Source organism: Cucumis sativus, chromosome 3 (genome assembly GCF_000004075.3).
Source record: "Cucumis sativus cultivar 9930 chromosome 3, Cucumber_9930_V3, whole genome shotgun sequence".
Taxonomy (NCBI): domain Eukaryota; kingdom Viridiplantae; phylum Streptophyta; class Magnoliopsida; order Cucurbitales; family Cucurbitaceae; genus Cucumis; species Cucumis sativus.
This window is the reverse complement of record NC_026657.2, coordinates 34,107,353-34,124,696: the sequence shown is the minus strand read 5'-3', so window position 1 is coordinate 34,124,696 and position 17,344 is coordinate 34,107,353. Positions and strand designations below refer to the sequence as shown.

General features: G+C 33.2%; 3 protein-coding genes across 8 annotated transcripts; 2 read left to right on the top strand and 1 right to left on the bottom strand.

Annotated features, from left to right (window-relative positions):
• The first annotated feature begins 22 nt into the window (after positions 1-22).
• LOC101221403 (ubiquitin receptor RAD23b) lies at positions 23-6,115 on the top strand. Its single transcript, XM_004147406.3, has 13 exons — positions 23-213; positions 2,345-2,506; positions 3,430-3,468; positions 3,561-3,634; positions 3,735-3,776; positions 3,932-4,109; positions 4,193-4,327; positions 4,395-4,469; positions 4,839-4,886; positions 4,978-5,087; positions 5,175-5,253; positions 5,342-5,461; positions 5,726-6,115. The coding sequence occupies exons 1-12, from the start codon at positions 148-150 to the stop codon at positions 5,456-5,458; spliced, it is 1,125 nt and encodes a 374-aa protein (XP_004147454.1). The 5' UTR covers positions 23-147; the 3' UTR covers positions 5,459-5,461; positions 5,726-6,115.
• A 1,031-nt stretch (positions 6,116-7,146) lies between these two features.
• LOC105435004 lies at positions 7,147-14,996 on the top strand. 2 transcript variants are annotated; one of them, XM_031882672.1, is made up of 10 exons: positions 7,147-7,375; positions 7,762-7,931; positions 8,034-8,096; positions 8,225-8,244; positions 8,327-8,371; positions 9,208-9,263; positions 9,500-9,633; positions 9,971-10,059; positions 10,365-10,479; positions 14,710-14,996. In XM_031882672.1, exons 1-10 carry the CDS (start codon positions 7,288-7,290, stop codon positions 14,710-14,712), a joined length of 783 nt encoding a protein of 260 aa, XP_031738532.1. In that variant the 5' UTR covers positions 7,147-7,287; the 3' UTR covers positions 14,713-14,996. The 2 variants fall into 2 exon arrangements, with proteins under 2 accessions (XP_031738532.1, XP_011652251.2); XM_011653949.2 differs by lacking the exon at positions 14,710-14,996 and having other exon boundaries at positions 7,158-7,375; positions 10,365-10,716.
• On the bottom strand, positions 9,700-14,405 carry LOC101208812 (type IV inositol polyphosphate 5-phosphatase 7). 5 transcript variants are annotated; one of them, XM_031882668.1, is made up of 8 exons: positions 13,837-14,405; positions 13,623-13,716; positions 13,402-13,512; positions 12,681-13,301; positions 11,799-12,062; positions 11,201-11,390; positions 10,861-11,014; positions 9,700-10,618 (listed from the first exon to the last, which is right to left on the bottom strand). In XM_031882668.1, exons 1-7 carry the CDS (start codon positions 13,943-13,945, stop codon positions 10,901-10,903), a joined length of 1,503 nt encoding a protein of 500 aa, XP_031738528.1. In that variant the 5' UTR covers positions 13,946-14,405; the 3' UTR covers positions 9,700-10,618; positions 10,861-10,900. The 5 variants fall into 5 exon arrangements, with proteins under 5 accessions (XP_031738528.1, XP_031738529.1, XP_031738530.1 ...); XM_031882669.1 differs by having other exon boundaries at positions 9,700-10,578; XM_031882670.1 differs by having other exon boundaries at positions 9,700-10,474.
• Positions 14,997-17,344: the final 2,348 nt, after the last annotated feature.

Sequence of the window (17,344 nt, the reverse complement as noted above, 5' to 3'; positions counted from 1 at the left end):
TTTACCCACTTTCCTTCTTTTTTCTTTCTTTCCTTCTTTCTTTCTTTCTTCCTCCCAACAAATGAACCTTCTCTGATTACTCTCCATTCCCAATCTAGGGTTTTCTTTTCCTATTTTTCCCTTTCTCAATTTCTCCTCCTCCTCGCCATGAAGCTTACGGTTAAGACCCTCAAAGGAAGTCACTTTCAAATTGAGGTTCAACCTACAGACACAGTCAGTTTTTTTCTCTTCCTTCTCACCTTCTTTTTTTTAATCTTCAATTCACTCACTTCTTTATGTTTCCTTTTTCATATTACCAAAATTTTAGGGTATTCAATTTCTGTTGCTCTTTTGCTGGATTATGTAAATTTGTCTATGAATTTTATATATGTAGTGATTTCTTTAGGGGTTCATCATTCCATTCCACCAATTAAATCACTGGTATTTCAGATTGTTGCATTCAAGGTTTTCCTTCCAGATTATTTTTTACTGTGTTTATCTTTTCTGTTTCTTCCTTAATTGTATTACTAGTTATGAACTTTTTTGAATGAGTTGCTCAGAAAACCCGTTTTTTTTTTTTTTATATATATATATATTTCGAAAGTCAATTTCTTCTGCCCCTATGGGGACTAGTTACAATGTCCATTTGAATTGAAATTTCAGTCTTCTCGTGCCATGCACTATTTGGTTTTTTTTCGCCTAAATTTCTTATTATTTATTTATTTGAGTGTTCTATTTCTTTTAATTCCAACTATTCTTTGTAGGTCGTTATTATTTAGTGCTTCCAATTGCCAATATTTAAATGGCACCTTGATAGGTTATATGCCTAAGGTTGGCCTTGTTTAGCCTCAAGGTTTATTCCTTTATGGTTTTTTATTTTTTATTTTTTTTATAGAGGTTTATTCCATTTTGATTGATATTTAGTGAAGCTTTGTCCTTTTAGGTTTAGGATTTTTATGCTGCAAGCAAGGGCTAGAAGAGGATATCAAAGTACTCCGTATAAAATATCTTTTGTGGTTTAAAAATAATACAGAATGAGTTGTGTTTATTTAGCACATTAGTATCCTTACCACTAAGGCTTATGAAAGCACTTAAAAGGGAAAAATTAACAAAAGAATGTTCGTATTAGTGACAATGATGTTGAATTGATGCATAGTCTTTATTAAGAAACTAAAATTTGTGGACGCTTAGCTTTTTTGCTTTCGTACTTTTATATAATCATTATATTTGATAATTGTAATATGATTTAAATTTTTATGGTAATTCTTCAGATTGGGGGTTTGTGTTTCATCTCTTTGTTAGCAAAAGTGTTGAGTGGTTGTTGTCTGCCTTTCAGTACAGCGATGATGTCATAAAAATCAGATGAAAGTCATAAATAATTTAGAAACAAATAAACTAAATGAGTGGTTGTTGTCTGTCTGCTTGTTTCCTTTTCTTTTTTGTTATTTTGAATGATTTTATTTGCCTATTCTAGATCTTATACAAGTAGATAATGGACTGCGATTTTGGGAAGACAATTATTGGGCTTGCTCCTGCTTTGTCTTTGTTTTGGACTCTTTTATTTGGAACTTGTCTTTTAGGTGGCATATGAGACACGAGGAAAGTTAGGGCTAGGCATATCTGATATCATCTGTAATCTATGTGCGAAATTATCGTCTAACATCCAGACAAACTGGTATTTGGTTGGACTTTAGTTAAAATCTTTGTTCTTTGGATATTCAGGGTTTTGTTTGGAAAGTTTCTTTTAGTGAAATTTATTCAATTGATAAAATTTACAAGAGCTGCTACCTCATGCCCCCCAATCTTCTCGTGGTAGTGTTGGGCTTCTTTTTGTAGGCCTGTTTTGGTATACCCTTGTACATTCTCTTTCATTTTCCTCAATAAAATGAAAAGCCCCCTACTCCTTTGAAATACCTTCTCCACGTCCATGAAAGGAAAGGGGACACTTAACACTTGTTTGGTCACAATTACATTGATCAAAGCTCATAGCTAAATTGTGGAACACTGTGCCGGTTTATTTTCCTTTAACTTATACTCACTCCTCAAAGGCTTATTTAGACTCTAGATTATCTTGATTACTTGATGGATGGAGTTTTTGCTACTTTTATGAACTAGCAGAAGTCAGGAGGTAGGATTATAATGCATGGCATGAGATTTGAGACTGGTTGAACAACCCCCCCCCAAGCTTTGTATTATGTTTCTTTTGAGAAGTACATTGTCTTTTGAATAGCTGAGTGTACGTTGGTGATACGTCAATCGAGCTGGAAATTTTTACTTTTGCACGAGTTAAAATATTTCTTAATATATGAAGTAGTTTGTATTTTATTTCTTTTATTGAATGTTTTACGTTTGTCCATCTAACTAGGTATTGGGTGTAAAGAAGAACATTGAGAATGTACAAGGAAAAGATAGTTATCCTTGCAGCCAGCAATTGTTAATCCACAATGGGAAAGTTTTAAAAGATGAAACAACGTTGACAGAGAACAAGATTACTGAAGATGGTTTTCTTGTTGTTATGCTTAGTAAGGTACGTCGTGTTGTGGCCAACTTGGATAACCTTTCAGAAATTATTAAACTGCCTTTCTGACTATTATCTTGCATCATATTTAAATGGCTATGGTGGACTAATGTACTACACGATAGTCTTCTTTTTCATTGTGCAAATTGCTGATCCAATTCTTTGTGGTATGCCATTAGTAATGTAGAATATTTCAAGATAGTGGATTGATGTTTATATTTTATGAGTTAACATGTCTTTATATAAGACCAATGCTTATACAAGAGCTCTTGATCTTGATTCCATTTTTGTTTATAGTTTCTTCATGTTGCTTAATTCTTTTGATAGGCTTAATCTCTTAATAATAGTTGTTGCCAGTGTCACAGGCGGGTTGTCTCATGAGATTAGTCAAGGTGTGTTTAAACTGGTTTGGACACTCACGGAGATCGGAAAAAAAAAAAACACCATAGTTGTTGTGCAGGAACAGTTTTGTGACTAGTTGTCTAGTAGTCCAATGCTAGGTCTCTGGAATCTGAAGCCTAGATTTGCTTGTTGGAAATAGTGTAAACTTTTATCATTTTGTTTGATGTTAACTACCTATCTGGTGTTAGATAATATCTTTATTTGTCCTGTAAAAGGAGGAGTTATAGTTCTATCAAACTGAGAGCTCTACATTCTCAGAAGTGAAGCATCTCACTTAACGGTTTTAATTTTCAACCGTTGTTAAGTGAAACACCCAATTGAGCTACCATAAATTTAATGTCACAGGAGATTATTTTGTTATTCTCTCCATTATCCTTCTCCTGAATAGTGGTTGCATGTATCTATGGATCTCTGAAGAGTTTTGATTAAACATCAGGCACCCTTTTAATTCATTGCAATCCCTTCTTTTTCTGATGTTTCTTATGTCACATGGTTTTCAACTCTTCCGCTCACTTATATCCTTTATACAGAGTAAAGCACCTGGTTCAACTGGGTCATCATCTACTCAGGTTAAATATATTTCTTTGTTCATTTTATTTTCAGGTCATTATGTTTAATGCACATTTCTCTCTCAACTAATGTTTGTATGTCTACCTGACAGACGACGACTATTGTACCTACAACTACTCCAACACCGAATTCTACTTCAATCCCTGAAGCTCCTGCACAACCAGCGTGAGTCTATTGATGATGCCAACTCAACTTAGTGTCTATTACCCCTTGGCAGCATATCAGCTTGATAATTCTATATATTTCTCTGTGCTTGCTTTTTCAGAGCCTCCAGGAATGTTGCTATTTCAGATGTGCCAACTGCTAAGTATGAACACAGTTTCTGCTTTTTGTTGTATCATTTTGTATTTATGATTTTCTATTCAAAAGTTTTCCTGTTTACTCTTGAAGTTCCTTTATGTGATTAAGACAGATGGTCAAACTTAAATAGGATAAAGTATCTAATATTTTGTCATGTTGCAGTGCTCAAATTGATACATATGGACAAGCTGCGTCAAATTTAGTTTCTGGAAACAATCTTGAGCAGACCATTCAAGAAATAATGGATATGGGTGGTGGCAGCTGGGATAGAGAAACAGTCACTCGTGCACTTCGAGCAGCTTATAATAATCCTGAGCGGGCAGTAGATTATTTGTACTCTGTATGTTTTACCACTTCACTAATAGATAGTCTTTCAGCTGACTCCTTCCTATTTATTGTTACCGAACTTGGCTTTATATTCAGGGTATTCCAGAAACCGCAGAAGTTGCAGCCCCTGTGGCTCGTCCACCGACTGGCCAGCCTATAGACGCAGGTGGTGCGACTGCTCCTCCTGTTTCTGGAGGTCCCAACTCGTCTCCCCTCAACATGTTTCCGCAGGTAAAATTTTGTCCTTCAAATTTTGTCCTTGTTCTTTTTAAATTTTCATTGAGAGCTAGTGGTTTAGGAGTCCCTTGCTGCTGCTGCTGGTGGGGGTGGAGGAAGCCTTGGATCTCTTGAGTTCCTTAGGAATAACCCACAGGTATGCTTTAATTTTTACTGTCTACCTAGATTTTTGTTGGACTATAGTTTGGAAATTCCTACGGGCTTCTTATCAGTGATCACTTTCCATTGGGCATGATTAAGAACCATTTTGATCATAACGTGTCAGTAATATTTTCTGCCAAGTTATTTAGCCATGATACTTCCTGTTTAAGTGTCTTGTTAATTGAAAAGATGCTCAGTCAAACTTGAGAGAATAAACTTTCCAACAATTGAGGGGCCAAGTTTTAATTAATTGCCCGCATATGATCTGTTTAGGCTTCCCTCCTTCCCCTCCTCTCTTTTTGTTGTTATTGGAAACAATGCTGACAAATTTGATATGTACTGTTACTGTCCCTGTGGATTATAGTTTCAAGCATTGCGGTCTATGGTGCAAGCAAATCCACAAATATTGCAGGTCTGTGTTTATCTGATTTCTTTCTCATCAACTTCAAATTTACTTGTTCTTTTGGCTAGATCTAAAGTTGTGAACTTGGGCTTGGTTTCAGGCTATGCTTCAGGAGCTTGGGAAGCAGAACCCTCAACTTTTGAGATTGATCCAGGACCATCAAGCAGAGTTTCTCCAGTTAATAAATGAGCCTCTTGAGGGCTTTGAAGGGCAAGTTTTCTCGCCCATTTGTGGCCATTGATTTTTATTTTCATATTGAAATTTATATGACCTATCCAAATTTTCATTTTCTTCCAGGGATCTGTTTGACCAGCCTGATCAAGACATGCCTCATGCTATCAATGTCACACCAGCTGAGCAGCAAGCAATTGAACGAGTAAGTTGTCTTCACTTATATACTTTGCTCTATCGAGCAACAAAGACTAATCTATTTACCATCTTCTCGCCCTTGCTGGCATTTGTAGTTGGAAGCAATGGGGTTTGATAGGGATCAAGTCATTGAGGCCTTTTTAGCTTGTGATCGCAATGAGGAATTGGCTGCCAACTATCTTTTGGAACATGGTGGCGAATTTGAGGATTAAATGGTGAACTTCATCACATTTGATGAATAGATTTTTTTTTTTTTTTTTCTTCGTTGGTTAGATGGATCCATGGTATCTGTTAGCATCTAAGGTTCGAAGTTTCTTCTTTCAGTACTTCCAATAATGCTTTTTCTTTAGAACATTTTAAAGTTATTTGGCACATATGAATCATCAAATATAGAACGTTGAGAGAATAGCAATTAGATTAAGGCATGAATGCAGCATAACTATAAGCTCAAAGCTAGTTTGCTCGTGTTAACGTTTCAGGTAACGTCAAGCGTGGCGTAATTAGACATTGGAAAAGGTGGGTTTTCTTGATATCAATTGATTATTCTTTGAACAGAATTGAAGTTATGTTGTTCAATGAGGAAGAAAAATGAGGAAATCCCAACAGAGTCACTGGACGAAAGAGCATAACAGTTCGGCTTATTGTTTATCTGTTTGAATTTGTTTGATAACTTTGGGTTAAAGTTAGATTCATATTATTATTATGATCATTTCTAGGTTAAACATGGTTTATTAATAGAATAGTTTTTGAACAATTTTAAATTATGCTTTTAAGTTTGTCTTCAAATTATGTGTAGACTAATAATTTTAAATTACGTCTTCATATAGTTCGATAAAAGCAAAATGGAATTGAAGGATGGTTTCGTCGTTTTTTGTGTAGTTAATCTGGATGTGTTTCATTTTAATTAGTTCCTATATTTTGTGATGTACTATCACACCTTCCATTTTTTTCTTTCCAGAAAAGCTATTATGAAGTCCATATAGTTAATTTAAAATGTACGTTATACTGACAAATACACAATATGGTTTCAGACTTTGATAAAATAATCAATTTTGTTCTTTCCACTTTTCTTTATTAATATAAATTAACCACACCTCAAACACAAGTATGGGGTATGTGAAATATCAGGTGACAAAATAATATATGTACTTAATTTGTATTTGACTTCGGAGGTCATTTAATTAAAGTTTCATTTCATCTTTTACTTTCATTTCATGATTGTTTGTGAAACATTAATGGATGGGAAATTGAATCATTGATCTCTAGGGTAGAAGTGAAGGTCATGTCAATTGTCAATTAGTTAAAAATAATTTATTTACATGGAACCTTGGGTTAGAGCTGGTTGAAGATAGTAGGAGATAGATCTTATGTGTGATTGAGCATGGTACTTGTATAGTTGGATTTGGTAGAGCACATTTTTTTTGTTAGTGACAATGTGGTAAAATCTGATAATGAAATGAAAATAATTTATATTGGATACTTGAACTAAGATATAAAAAGTTAAAAGAAATGTGAGTGTCAGTCAATTTTCATTCATTTTCTTCGTTTTCTTTTCTTTCTTCAATTCAAATTTAGCCCTCCACTCCATGTGTTTTTCAATACATAACTTCTGAAAAATTGTAATTGCATATATAAAGTTTTTCTGTACATATCTTTAATTTTTCTTTTCCGAAGAATTAATATAGTATTGTTTTTCCTCCTCTAATGTCAAATTTGTATGAATTTGAAAAGAAAATATTGTTTAATATTTTGAGGTTGTTGGAAACTAATTATCAATAATCTCATGAGAAATACAAAAATTTATAAATTCAATAACAAAATGAATATATTTTATACATTTCTCATAATAATCTTAATTAGTTTTCAATGAATATTATATATATAAAATAGATATTTTGAACGAACTGTTCCGCGTTTGTGAACGAATCCAAACGGTTCTCTCTTCCTTTATAATTTCACTTTCTTCCTTTCTTTCTATCTTCTTCAACTCTGTTTCTTACTTTCCTTCATACACTATTCCCAATTTCCATACACCAAAATCATGAACGATAACTCGTTGAGTGTACCCGAAAGTTATAACCAGTTTATCTCCTTGATCAACGAATATGTGGCTGAGAAAATGCGAGATGGTATTCTATTCAAGAACGATTCTTAAATCTTCTTTGCATAATGCTACCACCTTTTTTATTTTTTAATTTCCTCTAGATTTGTTTCTGAAAGATGAATGTGTCTTGTTGAATATTCGCGTTTTTAATAGAATTTATGTTGATTATGAGGTGTTTGTGTGCAAGAACAAAAGTTAAAATCATAGTTCTAGCAATTTTTACTATATTTGATCAGAATTTAGGCTTATAATTAAGAAGGTGTTTATATGCAAGAACAGTGTCGGAATGCTAGCATAATCAGACGATTACCTTTAGGAAGCAAGTTTGATAAGAACAGTGTAGCATAATTACATTTAATCATGAAAGTTTACGATGCAGTTTCTTGATTCCTTCGTTTTCTTGAAAACTAGAGCAAAGAATTGTTATCTTGACGAGGAGAATTGAAGATCTGCGATCTCAGCTTGAAGCCACCAATGTGGAAATCGAAAATGCCAAGCGCGCCAGAGAAACCGCTGAACAGGAACTTAAAGGATCTGAGGTTGAATTGTCTTTGAATAAGACTTCAGTTCAGACTCTCGAGGTTTTATTTCTACTTCTATTTCTCTTGCATCTCACTTTTACAATTGCGTTACCATATATTAAATGTTCTTTTTTCTTCTTAAATTTAATTTATCCACTTCAGATAAGGATTTCTGTACTACAAAGTGAAATTGCAACTACTGGATCCGAGTTGGAGTCTCTTAAGGTGCTGAGTTGATGCTTGGAGTTATTAATTTGTTTATTAAATTTTCATCTTACTTTTTTTATCTCACTTTCTCTGTATTTTCTTAAATACGTACTGGGATATCTAATTCTGCCGTTGGACCATAAAAGTGTGAAGAAAATTTCTCAAGGTTAAAAATCGTTTCTCTGTTGTGATTTACATTCTATTATATTACTCTGAAAATGATGTGATCTTATTTATTGGCCATGCAGTGACCAGATTATCAATCACTTGTTTGCCCTTAACAAAAAGATCAGGTCTGTTTTCTGTATTAATACAAGCAACTTGCACTGTGAATAATGCATGTATATATGTTTCCCTTTTCCGGTCTAATCAATGTTGAACATGACTTACTTGACAATTTTCAACTTGGTTGGAAACTGTTCTCAAAATAGTTTTCTGTTTTTATTTTTAAAGTTTTCTAAAATGACTTTAGAAATGTATTCCTTTTCACGACTCACAAAAAATATTAAAATATTTTAGAAACTGTTCTCGCTTGGTTGGAAACTGTTCTCAAAAGACTTACAAAAGTATTTTCTTCCAATATGAATTGCTATTTACAAATTCAGATTTTTTGGAGTAGAACAATACATTTGTTCTAAAAATAGGTTGAAGCATACTAAGTGAAAATACGTCTTTCTAAATTTTTTATTTTCAAAATAGTAAACTGGTTAGGAAACAAATCTGAAAAAAGGCTGTCTAATATCATCCACTTAGGCTCTGGAGTTCGTTGCCAATATTGTGTCATCAACAACAAGCTGTCGCATTTTGCAAGCTGAATTTAGCTCATTCTACTTAAAATTTCTCTTCTTCATCATTTTTCTGTTCTTTCCTTGCTTTTAACTATCAGGGCTGTCCAATCAGATACCCTTAACCCTAATATCATTGTTATGGTCGTTATTGACCCTGCGTTTGATTCTGTCTCATTCTTTCTGTAATAAAATAAGTTGTTACTCGTTACTTGTTACATGACAAATTCGACGCACATTTTTTCTCTAGTTAATTAGTAGACAATATGTCATTGAATATGCATGCAAAAAGTGCCTAATTTTGGAATGCTATGTTCCTTTGTATTTTTCTTAATGAAACACAGGAAATTTCAAGAAGAACTGTACATGAAAAATGTGGAATTTCTTAAAAATGCTACAGGTGAACCAATAGTTTCTGTTCCTGCATTGTGATCGTTTTTAACTTCGCATTTGTTACATCCAGTTTACATCTTGTGTTAATCACTAAACATGACACATGAGCTGACTTCGTGAGCAACTTCTTGCTTCATATTCTTTCTTTGCTTCAAACTACTTTCTACCTCGCATGTATTTCAAATACTATGTATGCTCTGTTTTTTTTCTTTTGCAAAATTGAATGGCTTGAACTTCTTGCAGAAAAACCTCATGAACCTGAGGAAGATAATAACAAAATTTCTTCCCAATCTGTCGAGGAAAGGCTTATCAGAGTAATAACACAAATAACCTATGGAGAGGACGACTGCATGACAGAAGAACAAATTTTACGTGAGGTGAAAACAATTATTCCAAATATTAGGAAGAAACCTTCCTACCTTCCTTACTTGCTGCAGTTCAAATGGTAGTCAAAATCGAAAAACTCTCTTTTATTGCAATTGTATTGAGCTATAAATTGGGCTCGGTAACCAATGGCGATCATTCAAAATCAAGAAAAGAAAAATGGAAGCTGTAAATCAAGATCTAGTAGGATCCCTATCAATATCTCAAAAGAGAAAATCATATTTTCAATAGGTTTCCATATACCCTGCATTAATATAAATCCACCTTGTCCTCCCCTCTCTCAGTGAAACTGTATTTTTAAATGATGCCATGGAATAATTGCTCTTGCAGAATCGGGAAACGAAGATTTATCTTGAGCAAAGGAGGGCTGCAATGTTGATGATGGTGAAAGGACAAACAGATTTGGAAGCTGCCGTTAGATATCCTTGAGTGATTATATAAATTTATGAAATATGACCTAATATTCAAGTGCTAAATTTTCTTTAGTGCTATTGATTTTCGGAATACTTAATCCGATATCCTCCGTTGTATTAGTATTTAGTAAATTTACAAAAGATTTGCCATTAATATAATGGTCTATAGGATTAAGCTCCCTTTCCTGAATCACTAAAACGTAATGCATAGTAGTCAAAAGTCAATTGATGAGATAATATATACTGTCTTTAGCTCTGAATATATATGTTAGTAAGCTTTCACGAACTTTGGGCACTTTGACCATCAATAAGCTGAATTCTGGATTTGAACTGACATATGATCATATCAGTGAAGAACTGCTGAAAAGTTGCATTTGCCCTCAATGTTTCAAAGACAATACGGAGGCCTTGGACAACATTCCTGAGGTAAACGAGACCAATTGAACTTCTCTAAGAAACAACAATTGTTTTGTACTGTAGCATCTTAGATATATACTCAATTGTTGTGTGTGCATCCACTCGTTTCTGCATAATTGGCATGAATATTGTAGGTCTCGATTTTGCACTAGCATGAAAAATATAATTAGCTGGTAAACTTCAGGGCAAACGTATTAGGTACTGACCATCCTAATACCTCAGCGAGTCAAAATGTTTTGCATGACTATCTTTTGTTCTTCTCTATTTTGTCTACATTTATATTCACAAGTTCAACGAAACCCTGATGAACGGTGTAGAATTTTTTTAAAAAAATTGATGTGAACTTGAAAGAGACCAATATAATTTAAGTCACTACATCTCCGTACATACCCAGCCTGCAGTCGTAATCCCCGAGCTCCCAGTAACTTTCTTACTCTGTAATTGTTCTATATCTTTGTTCTATGAATTTCGCTGATTCTTCCCTATCCTTTACCATCAATGCTGCCAGGGTAGATTTTGATTCTTCATTAGTTTCCCCCTTCACCTGCATCATCAAGGTTACGTTTTCAAGATAACAAGTACAAACCTCCTTGAATTTTAATCTGAAAACCAAATATTATTCTATCAAGGTCGGTTTGACAATGGTTTTATTTCTAGATTTTTTGTTTCTAAATTAGGTAAATTTTACCAGTTCTCTGGGTACAATATTTGCTTGCTAATAAAAACTTACCATCTGTTTGGGAGAAGGTATGGAGGGAAGAAATTTGCTGAGAGCAATAACTCTTGGATTTGTGGTTTCCAGCAGGTCAATATGTGATAAAAATTGGGCAGAGACTGGTCTGTGATCAGAGAACTTACTTTCACTTCTGAAATAGGAGAGTTGCCTCACTCCTTTTCCATACCATAGAATTCTGTCACACCTACAAACAGTTCCATAAATTCAGTCAATTCTCTCTCTGATTTTTCTTCCATTTCTTGGAAATTAATCCAAAATTCTAGGAGGACCCTCCAAGAGATGGGAGCGTAAATAACTTGCATTCATTAAAGCTTCCTCTCTTTTTTTCTTTTTTTACTGGGAAATTAGAATGAAACTCAAGGACCCTATACTCTATTATTTCATCTCATAAAGGAAAGAGGCAGAGAAGAAAGAACTTCAATTATCTCTCTGTTTCTATGTTTGTTTGTTTGTTTTCCAATTTCTTGGAAATTAATTGAAAACTGTAGGACTTCATGGACCCTCTAGTCTAGGACCCTCTACCTAAAACTTCACATGCTTTTACACAGGAAGAGAGAGAGAGAGAGAGAGTATTTTTGGATGAAATAAGTACCATGCTGGAGTTCTTTGCTTCTCTCCTGTCCTTCTTAGAGGACCACCTGAATAGCGATTGCAATTTGATGAAGAATACTTGTAAGTAGGGGCAAACTCTATATTCCCTTCTCTCCATCCTTGAAATACTCCACCAGCTTCTTGTTCTTTCCGTAGCTGATCAAACTCTTGCAATGCTTCCCAGTCTTGTTTCTTAATCAACTGCCTTGCAAAACTGTCCTCTAAATACAGCCTATAGTTCAGATCCCCAAACCAAAATATTTGACTGTTCCACACCACAGCACACAAATCCAAATTTTACGTCAATTTTAACTTTTCATCATAAACACTTTATTGCTTTCCTATGCTAAAACAACATTCTATCTCTGCATTCAGTTAACTACTCTACTTTTTGTACGCTTTCTTTTACAAAGTAGCATGTTTTCTAAAAAAAGCCTTTCCTTTTTCTTCTATTATACTTTTTCCTACTCTCCACCGTTATTTGTATTCTAATTCTGAAAACTTTAATTTAATATAATATCATAGTATGTATGATTGTAGTTCTACCTACTTAACTAGTCAAACTAATCAAATTATCAATTTACTCTCCCTGGTTTGTGTCATATCTCAATTTAGAAACAATTGAGATTTATTAAAGCAATAGAAATTAAATTAAAACTTTACAAAACTCATAAATTTTTTTATTCCAAACTACAAGGACAGATCGGTAATTTAATCTAAAATTTAATTAACTATACTAGAACTTAAATCTCTGCACTTCTCCAAAATTGACTTAAATCTGAAGAAAAATTATGTTTGGCGTACAACGACTGTGTACAATAACTGTAACATTGGCCTTTTTCATTTAATAGCGACGACAAAGAAATTAAAAACACCCACTTACTCATGTCCTAAGATGGTGAGAGGAGGATGATGTGGATTTGGATACTCATCATCTTTAGGCGATCTGGCGAAAAATGTTCGCCGGAATATCTCCGACACCTGGTGGTTTCTCCGCCGCTCGTCCCCCTTTTTCTCGCCGGAAGCCAAATGTGCCGCCACGAAGCAAAAACTTGTCCCTTCAATTGACATACTCACCGCAACCGACCCTTTATTCCCTAAATAGCCCATTATTCCACAGGCCACTGAACAAACCTTCACATTCGATATGTAATATTTTCTCACCAAATCTCTTCTTATCCATACGCTTATAAACACTCCCACCATCTTCTTGCTTGCCAACAACACGTATCTGCTCCCTCCCATTACCCTGTTCGCCGGAATTCTGCCCTGGAATTTGATCGGAGTTTGATCTCCGCCGGGGAATCTCATTGGTCTGTTAAGGTTTGTGTTTCTTGTGTAGTCCCCGTCCCCGGTGGCTTCATTCATCATCATTGGCGTTAGCCATGGGCATCCATATTTGTCGTTCAAAATTTTTCCAATCAGTAAGTTCCAGTTTGTTGCTTTGGTTGTGTCCTCTGCTCCGACCACTGTCCTTGTTTTTAACGGTACAATCTCTTGAAACCTTCGCTCCAAAAACAGAGAAAAACAAACCCAATTTCAAATTTAGTGCCCAATTGTTGAAAAAAGAGTTCTAGTTGCCTTTTTTTTGGATCTAAACATACCCAAGAACGTACAAATCTGCAGCATCTTTGAGGTTGAGCCAATCATCTAAGTCGACTGCCAAGCTTCCGATCGGCGATCTCCCGGCCACATTCCAAGTACCCACAAAGATTCTGATTCAATTGATGAAAATCGATTCCATCTTGTAAGTTCACATAGAGAAAAGAAAAGGATCATAAAGAAATTATGACTCGATTTTTTTTCTTTTAATTTCTTTGGCCACCTTAATTCATTTGTTAATTTGCATGGACCCATGTCAACCGACCGAGAAAGGACCTTCCCCAGAAAGTTTTCACTTTCGTAATCATCTCCATCTTCAACAAAAACCCAAAAAGAAAAGAAAAAAAAAAAGAAAAAAAAAACAAAATCATCCCCACAAGTAAGTTAAAATTGAAAATTAACTAAAATTTAAATCAACAAATACATGAAAAACAAACCAGAAATCTCATTGTTGGGATAACATGGGTCAGGTTTCTTGTGCTTTGCAGTAGTGAACCAGTACTTGAGGAACCTACTGGATTTAGACTTCTGATTCTCCCCTTCCATTACTTTGAAGAAGAAATCATATGGTATTGTTCAAATTTATATAATCTGATCATAAAGTCATAACTAATATTGCTGTTCTCCATACAAAAGCGCTAAATAATTCCCAAAAGTGCTTTATGGTAACAATAACAATAATTTCTGACTTTGACCCTCTCCTCTTCTAAACTTCAATGAGGACCAATAATTCTTCATAAACCATCGTGCTTACCGCCCAATTCTATGCAGAAAAAAAAAAGAGATTTTAATTTTGAAAAGGAACCCAAATGGGGTTCAACAAAGAAACTGCAGGCGGCAACTTCTAGAGAGAGAGAGAGTAGAAGTCAAAGAAGGTTAGGAGAGAGAGAGAAAGTTAGAGAGAGAGAGAGAGAGAGAGAGAGTAATAGTGTGTATATTTGATGGGGTGTAGTTTGAGGGAAAGACAGCGAATAGTGAAAGGAACTTTAGAGAGATATAAACCTCACAATGTGTTTATCTAGCTATCATGTAGATATTAGAAGAAGAAGAAGAAGAAAAAAGATTGATTGATTAAATATTATAGGTAGCTGTTAGGTAGTGGGAGTCACGTCCGTCTTGTTGATTATTTTCCCTTTTAATAACATGATTATTTATATATTTGTTTAATGTGTTCTCTCATTCATATTCATGTGTGTCATATGCCAAACAATCAACCCCTTTTCTTTTTATCATTACTATTCATTTCCTAATTTCCATTTGTTCTTCTTTCCTGCTATTGATATCTAACTTTACTTTATGCTTTGTCCCAGTAATGCCTCACATTTTTTCGGAAGATTCCATGTCCTTCTAAGGTTTTCTTGCCAACGAGTATTTGCACTTTTGAGAGTTTGTGTGTAGTGTTTGGTATACGATGAAAAAAGTAGAAAAAAAAAGTAGGTTTTCTTTCTTTTAATTAGTAGTTTCTATGCCTTCTTCTAATTACATGGTATTGGATTTCAGCAACTTGAATTTTATATAATTCATGTTATCATGAAATTCATATTCTCATGTAAATAAACAAATTTGAATATCAAATTACATATCCTACTCAACTCTATCCCTTTCATCTAATATACCTCCTCATGTTTCAATTTCTTATTTCTGTGAGGTTGTGTAACTTTAGGTAGTTGCAAGGTTGAATTTGTTTAATTACTTGTATTTGCATCTTCATAGAAGAATTAATTATATTATATATAACAAAATATTACATTTTTCCTCGTTATTCAAGTAATTTTTTTGTTTCTCGTGAATTGACCTATTTCTTGTATGCTACCAATTGGAGCTGGTATTATATGCAACGTAAGGACTTGGAATTGGATTAGTTTCTTCCAAACAAATAAGTGATATATTTCAATGTAGATTTAAATTTAGATTTAGTGGAACATTCTCCTCTCCCTATTTTCCTCCCTATTTATAAAAACAATTATTTTATTTTTAAAAATTGGTCAATTCTTGAGCATTCCTCCCTATTTTATTTATAAAAAAAAAACATTGTTTTTTTCAGTTAAATATTAAACATTCATTTTAAATGAGAAAAGACAAAAGAAATGTAGACACAATTCTAGACTAGTAGTACCTTTGACATGCATCACTCCACTTTTTATTTGGAAAGAGTTTAATAAAAAATCTTTCATTCAATTAACCTTTCAATTAACCTTTAAACATGTTGCCATATAATCTTTTTACCTTCTATTTAGCTCTTCTACTTCGCAAAAATCTCTTAATGTTTAGTGTTCAAGATCAACCTTTAAAAAATGCTTACAAATTATATTTCAACTAATAATCTACTCACAATTCTTTTCCAAAGTCCCCAATTTTCAGTGTTAGTATATTTGCTTTTTAATTTATGGGACACATGTGAAAGTATTGGCTATATATAATAATTATTATTCAAATGCAGATATAACACTTCTAATCAAATTGAAAATGGAGGAGAAAGATAAATCATAGATAAGGGAATTTTTTTTATATAAGAAAAATACCTCAATGAGATGGATGAATAATTAGCAATCAGCAGAAGTTGGTGAAGTAGGTCCTTAATTGAATAAATCATTCACTACTACTTTTTTTTTTCTCCATTATGATATGTGTATGGTAATGGAAAAAGTTATGATCTTAAAGAGTTGCAAGCTATCAAAAGACAGTACAAAGCAAGCTATTTATAAGTACTTTTTGACCTCAATTAATTTATCTATTTAATTATAGTTGTTGGAAGTTTAGATATTTAAGAATTGTAAAATATTGTGACTTTTGTAAAGTTTTTTGTTCTTCACTTTCTTCTTAATTATAGTCTAATCTCTAGAATGTTTTATTTTAAACTTCCATAAACAACTATTCTTATTTCATTTCACAAGCATTCTAAATTTATTTTTGAATTTCCTCACACATACTTAACCCCTATTACATGAAGTTTCAACCATAGATATTTACTAGAATTAGTCAAGCAAACAAATACAAATTTAGAGTAAGAAAATCAAATCATATCTTAATATATATGTCTTAATTAACCTAGTTGAAATCATATGAAGTTTTTAATTAACCTATTGAAAGGTGTGAGAATTCGTATATTATCGATTGAGATGAAAAGATAATTATGTCGTATTCATCAAACTAGGGTGGTAAAAGATGGATCTGTTTTGTTGTGTAGAAAAGAAAACGATTGATTGTTTTATGGTTGGGTTGGATAATAACCCAATAATGTCCGTACTGTTTCCAAATTGCCATTTGTTATTGAATGTATGGTTTTGTTTCATAATCACCAAATAGTGACATCAAATGTGTCTCCAAATGTCAACATCTTACCTTCAGCTCTCTCTCCCTCTCAATTTGTTTCACAGTCCTCTCATTTCCATATATATATACTTTTCCATATTCTCATATAATATTTGTTTTTAAGCTTCAAACTCTAATACCATATTACATATTATGAGACTTTTTTTATAAAAAAATGAATTGATTAGAAAATGAGTAGCATTGCATCTCATAAAAACAATGTGAGGTTTATTCAAATCTATAATAAACAAGAATGAAAGAAATATATATCGATATTAGCTCATAGATTGAAGTAGAGGAAAATAGAATAAAACAGAATGAAAAACAAGGTAATATGGTTTTGTTAGTTTTTTTTAATCTAGAGTTATTTTTTAAACGACGTATTGATCTTTCATCTAAAAACTAATATTAAGAGTATTATTGAGAACAAGATAATACATCGCTTTTTTTTTTTTCTAAAAGCAAATGACTAGACCTCCCTACAATATTTAAATTTATGAGACAAAGTACAAAAAATTCCATTCATTTTCACATTAAATATATTTTGGACTGATTATCCAGCATATTTGAATGAGAAAATTAATTATGTAATGTGGATCTAAGTTCAATGTGTCCTCTATATTGAACTCAAAA

Bases quoted from the DNA above. Each gene is read 5' to 3' on its own strand.
- LOC101221403 (XM_004147406.3), top strand. From the start codon at position 148: ATGAAGCTTACGGTTAAGACCCTCAAAGGAAGTCACTTTCAAATTGAG. The intron at 4,110-4,192 runs GTATGTTTTACC...CTTTATATTCAG, and splicing joins CAGTAGATTATTTGTACTCT to GGTATTCCAGAAACCGCAGA. The intron at 5,088-5,174 runs GCAAGTTTTCTC...ATTTTCTTCCAG, and splicing joins CCTCTTGAGGGCTTTGAAGG to GGATCTGTTTGACCAGCCTG.
- LOC105435004 (XM_011653949.2), top strand. From the start codon at position 7,288: ATGAACGATAACTCGTTGAGTGTACCCGAAAGTTATAACCAGTTTATC. The intron at 8,097-8,224 runs GTGCTGAGTTGA...GGACCATAAAAG, and splicing joins CCGAGTTGGAGTCTCTTAAG to TGTGAAGAAAATTTCTCAAG. The intron at 8,372-9,207 runs GTCTGTTTTCTG...AATGAAACACAG, and splicing joins GCCCTTAACAAAAAGATCAG to GAAATTTCAAGAAGAACTGT.
- LOC101208812 (XM_031882668.1), bottom strand. From the start codon at position 13,945: ATGGAAGGGGAGAATCAGAAGTCTAAATCCAGTAGGTTCCTCAAGTAC. The intron at 13,513-13,622 runs GTGGCCAAAGAA...CAATTGAATCAG, and splicing joins AAATTAACAAATGAATTAAG to AATCTTTGTGGGTACTTGGA. The intron at 13,302-13,401 runs GTATGTTTAGAT...TTTGGAGCGAAG, and splicing joins GCAGATTTGTACGTTCTTGG to GTTTCAAGAGATTGTACCGT.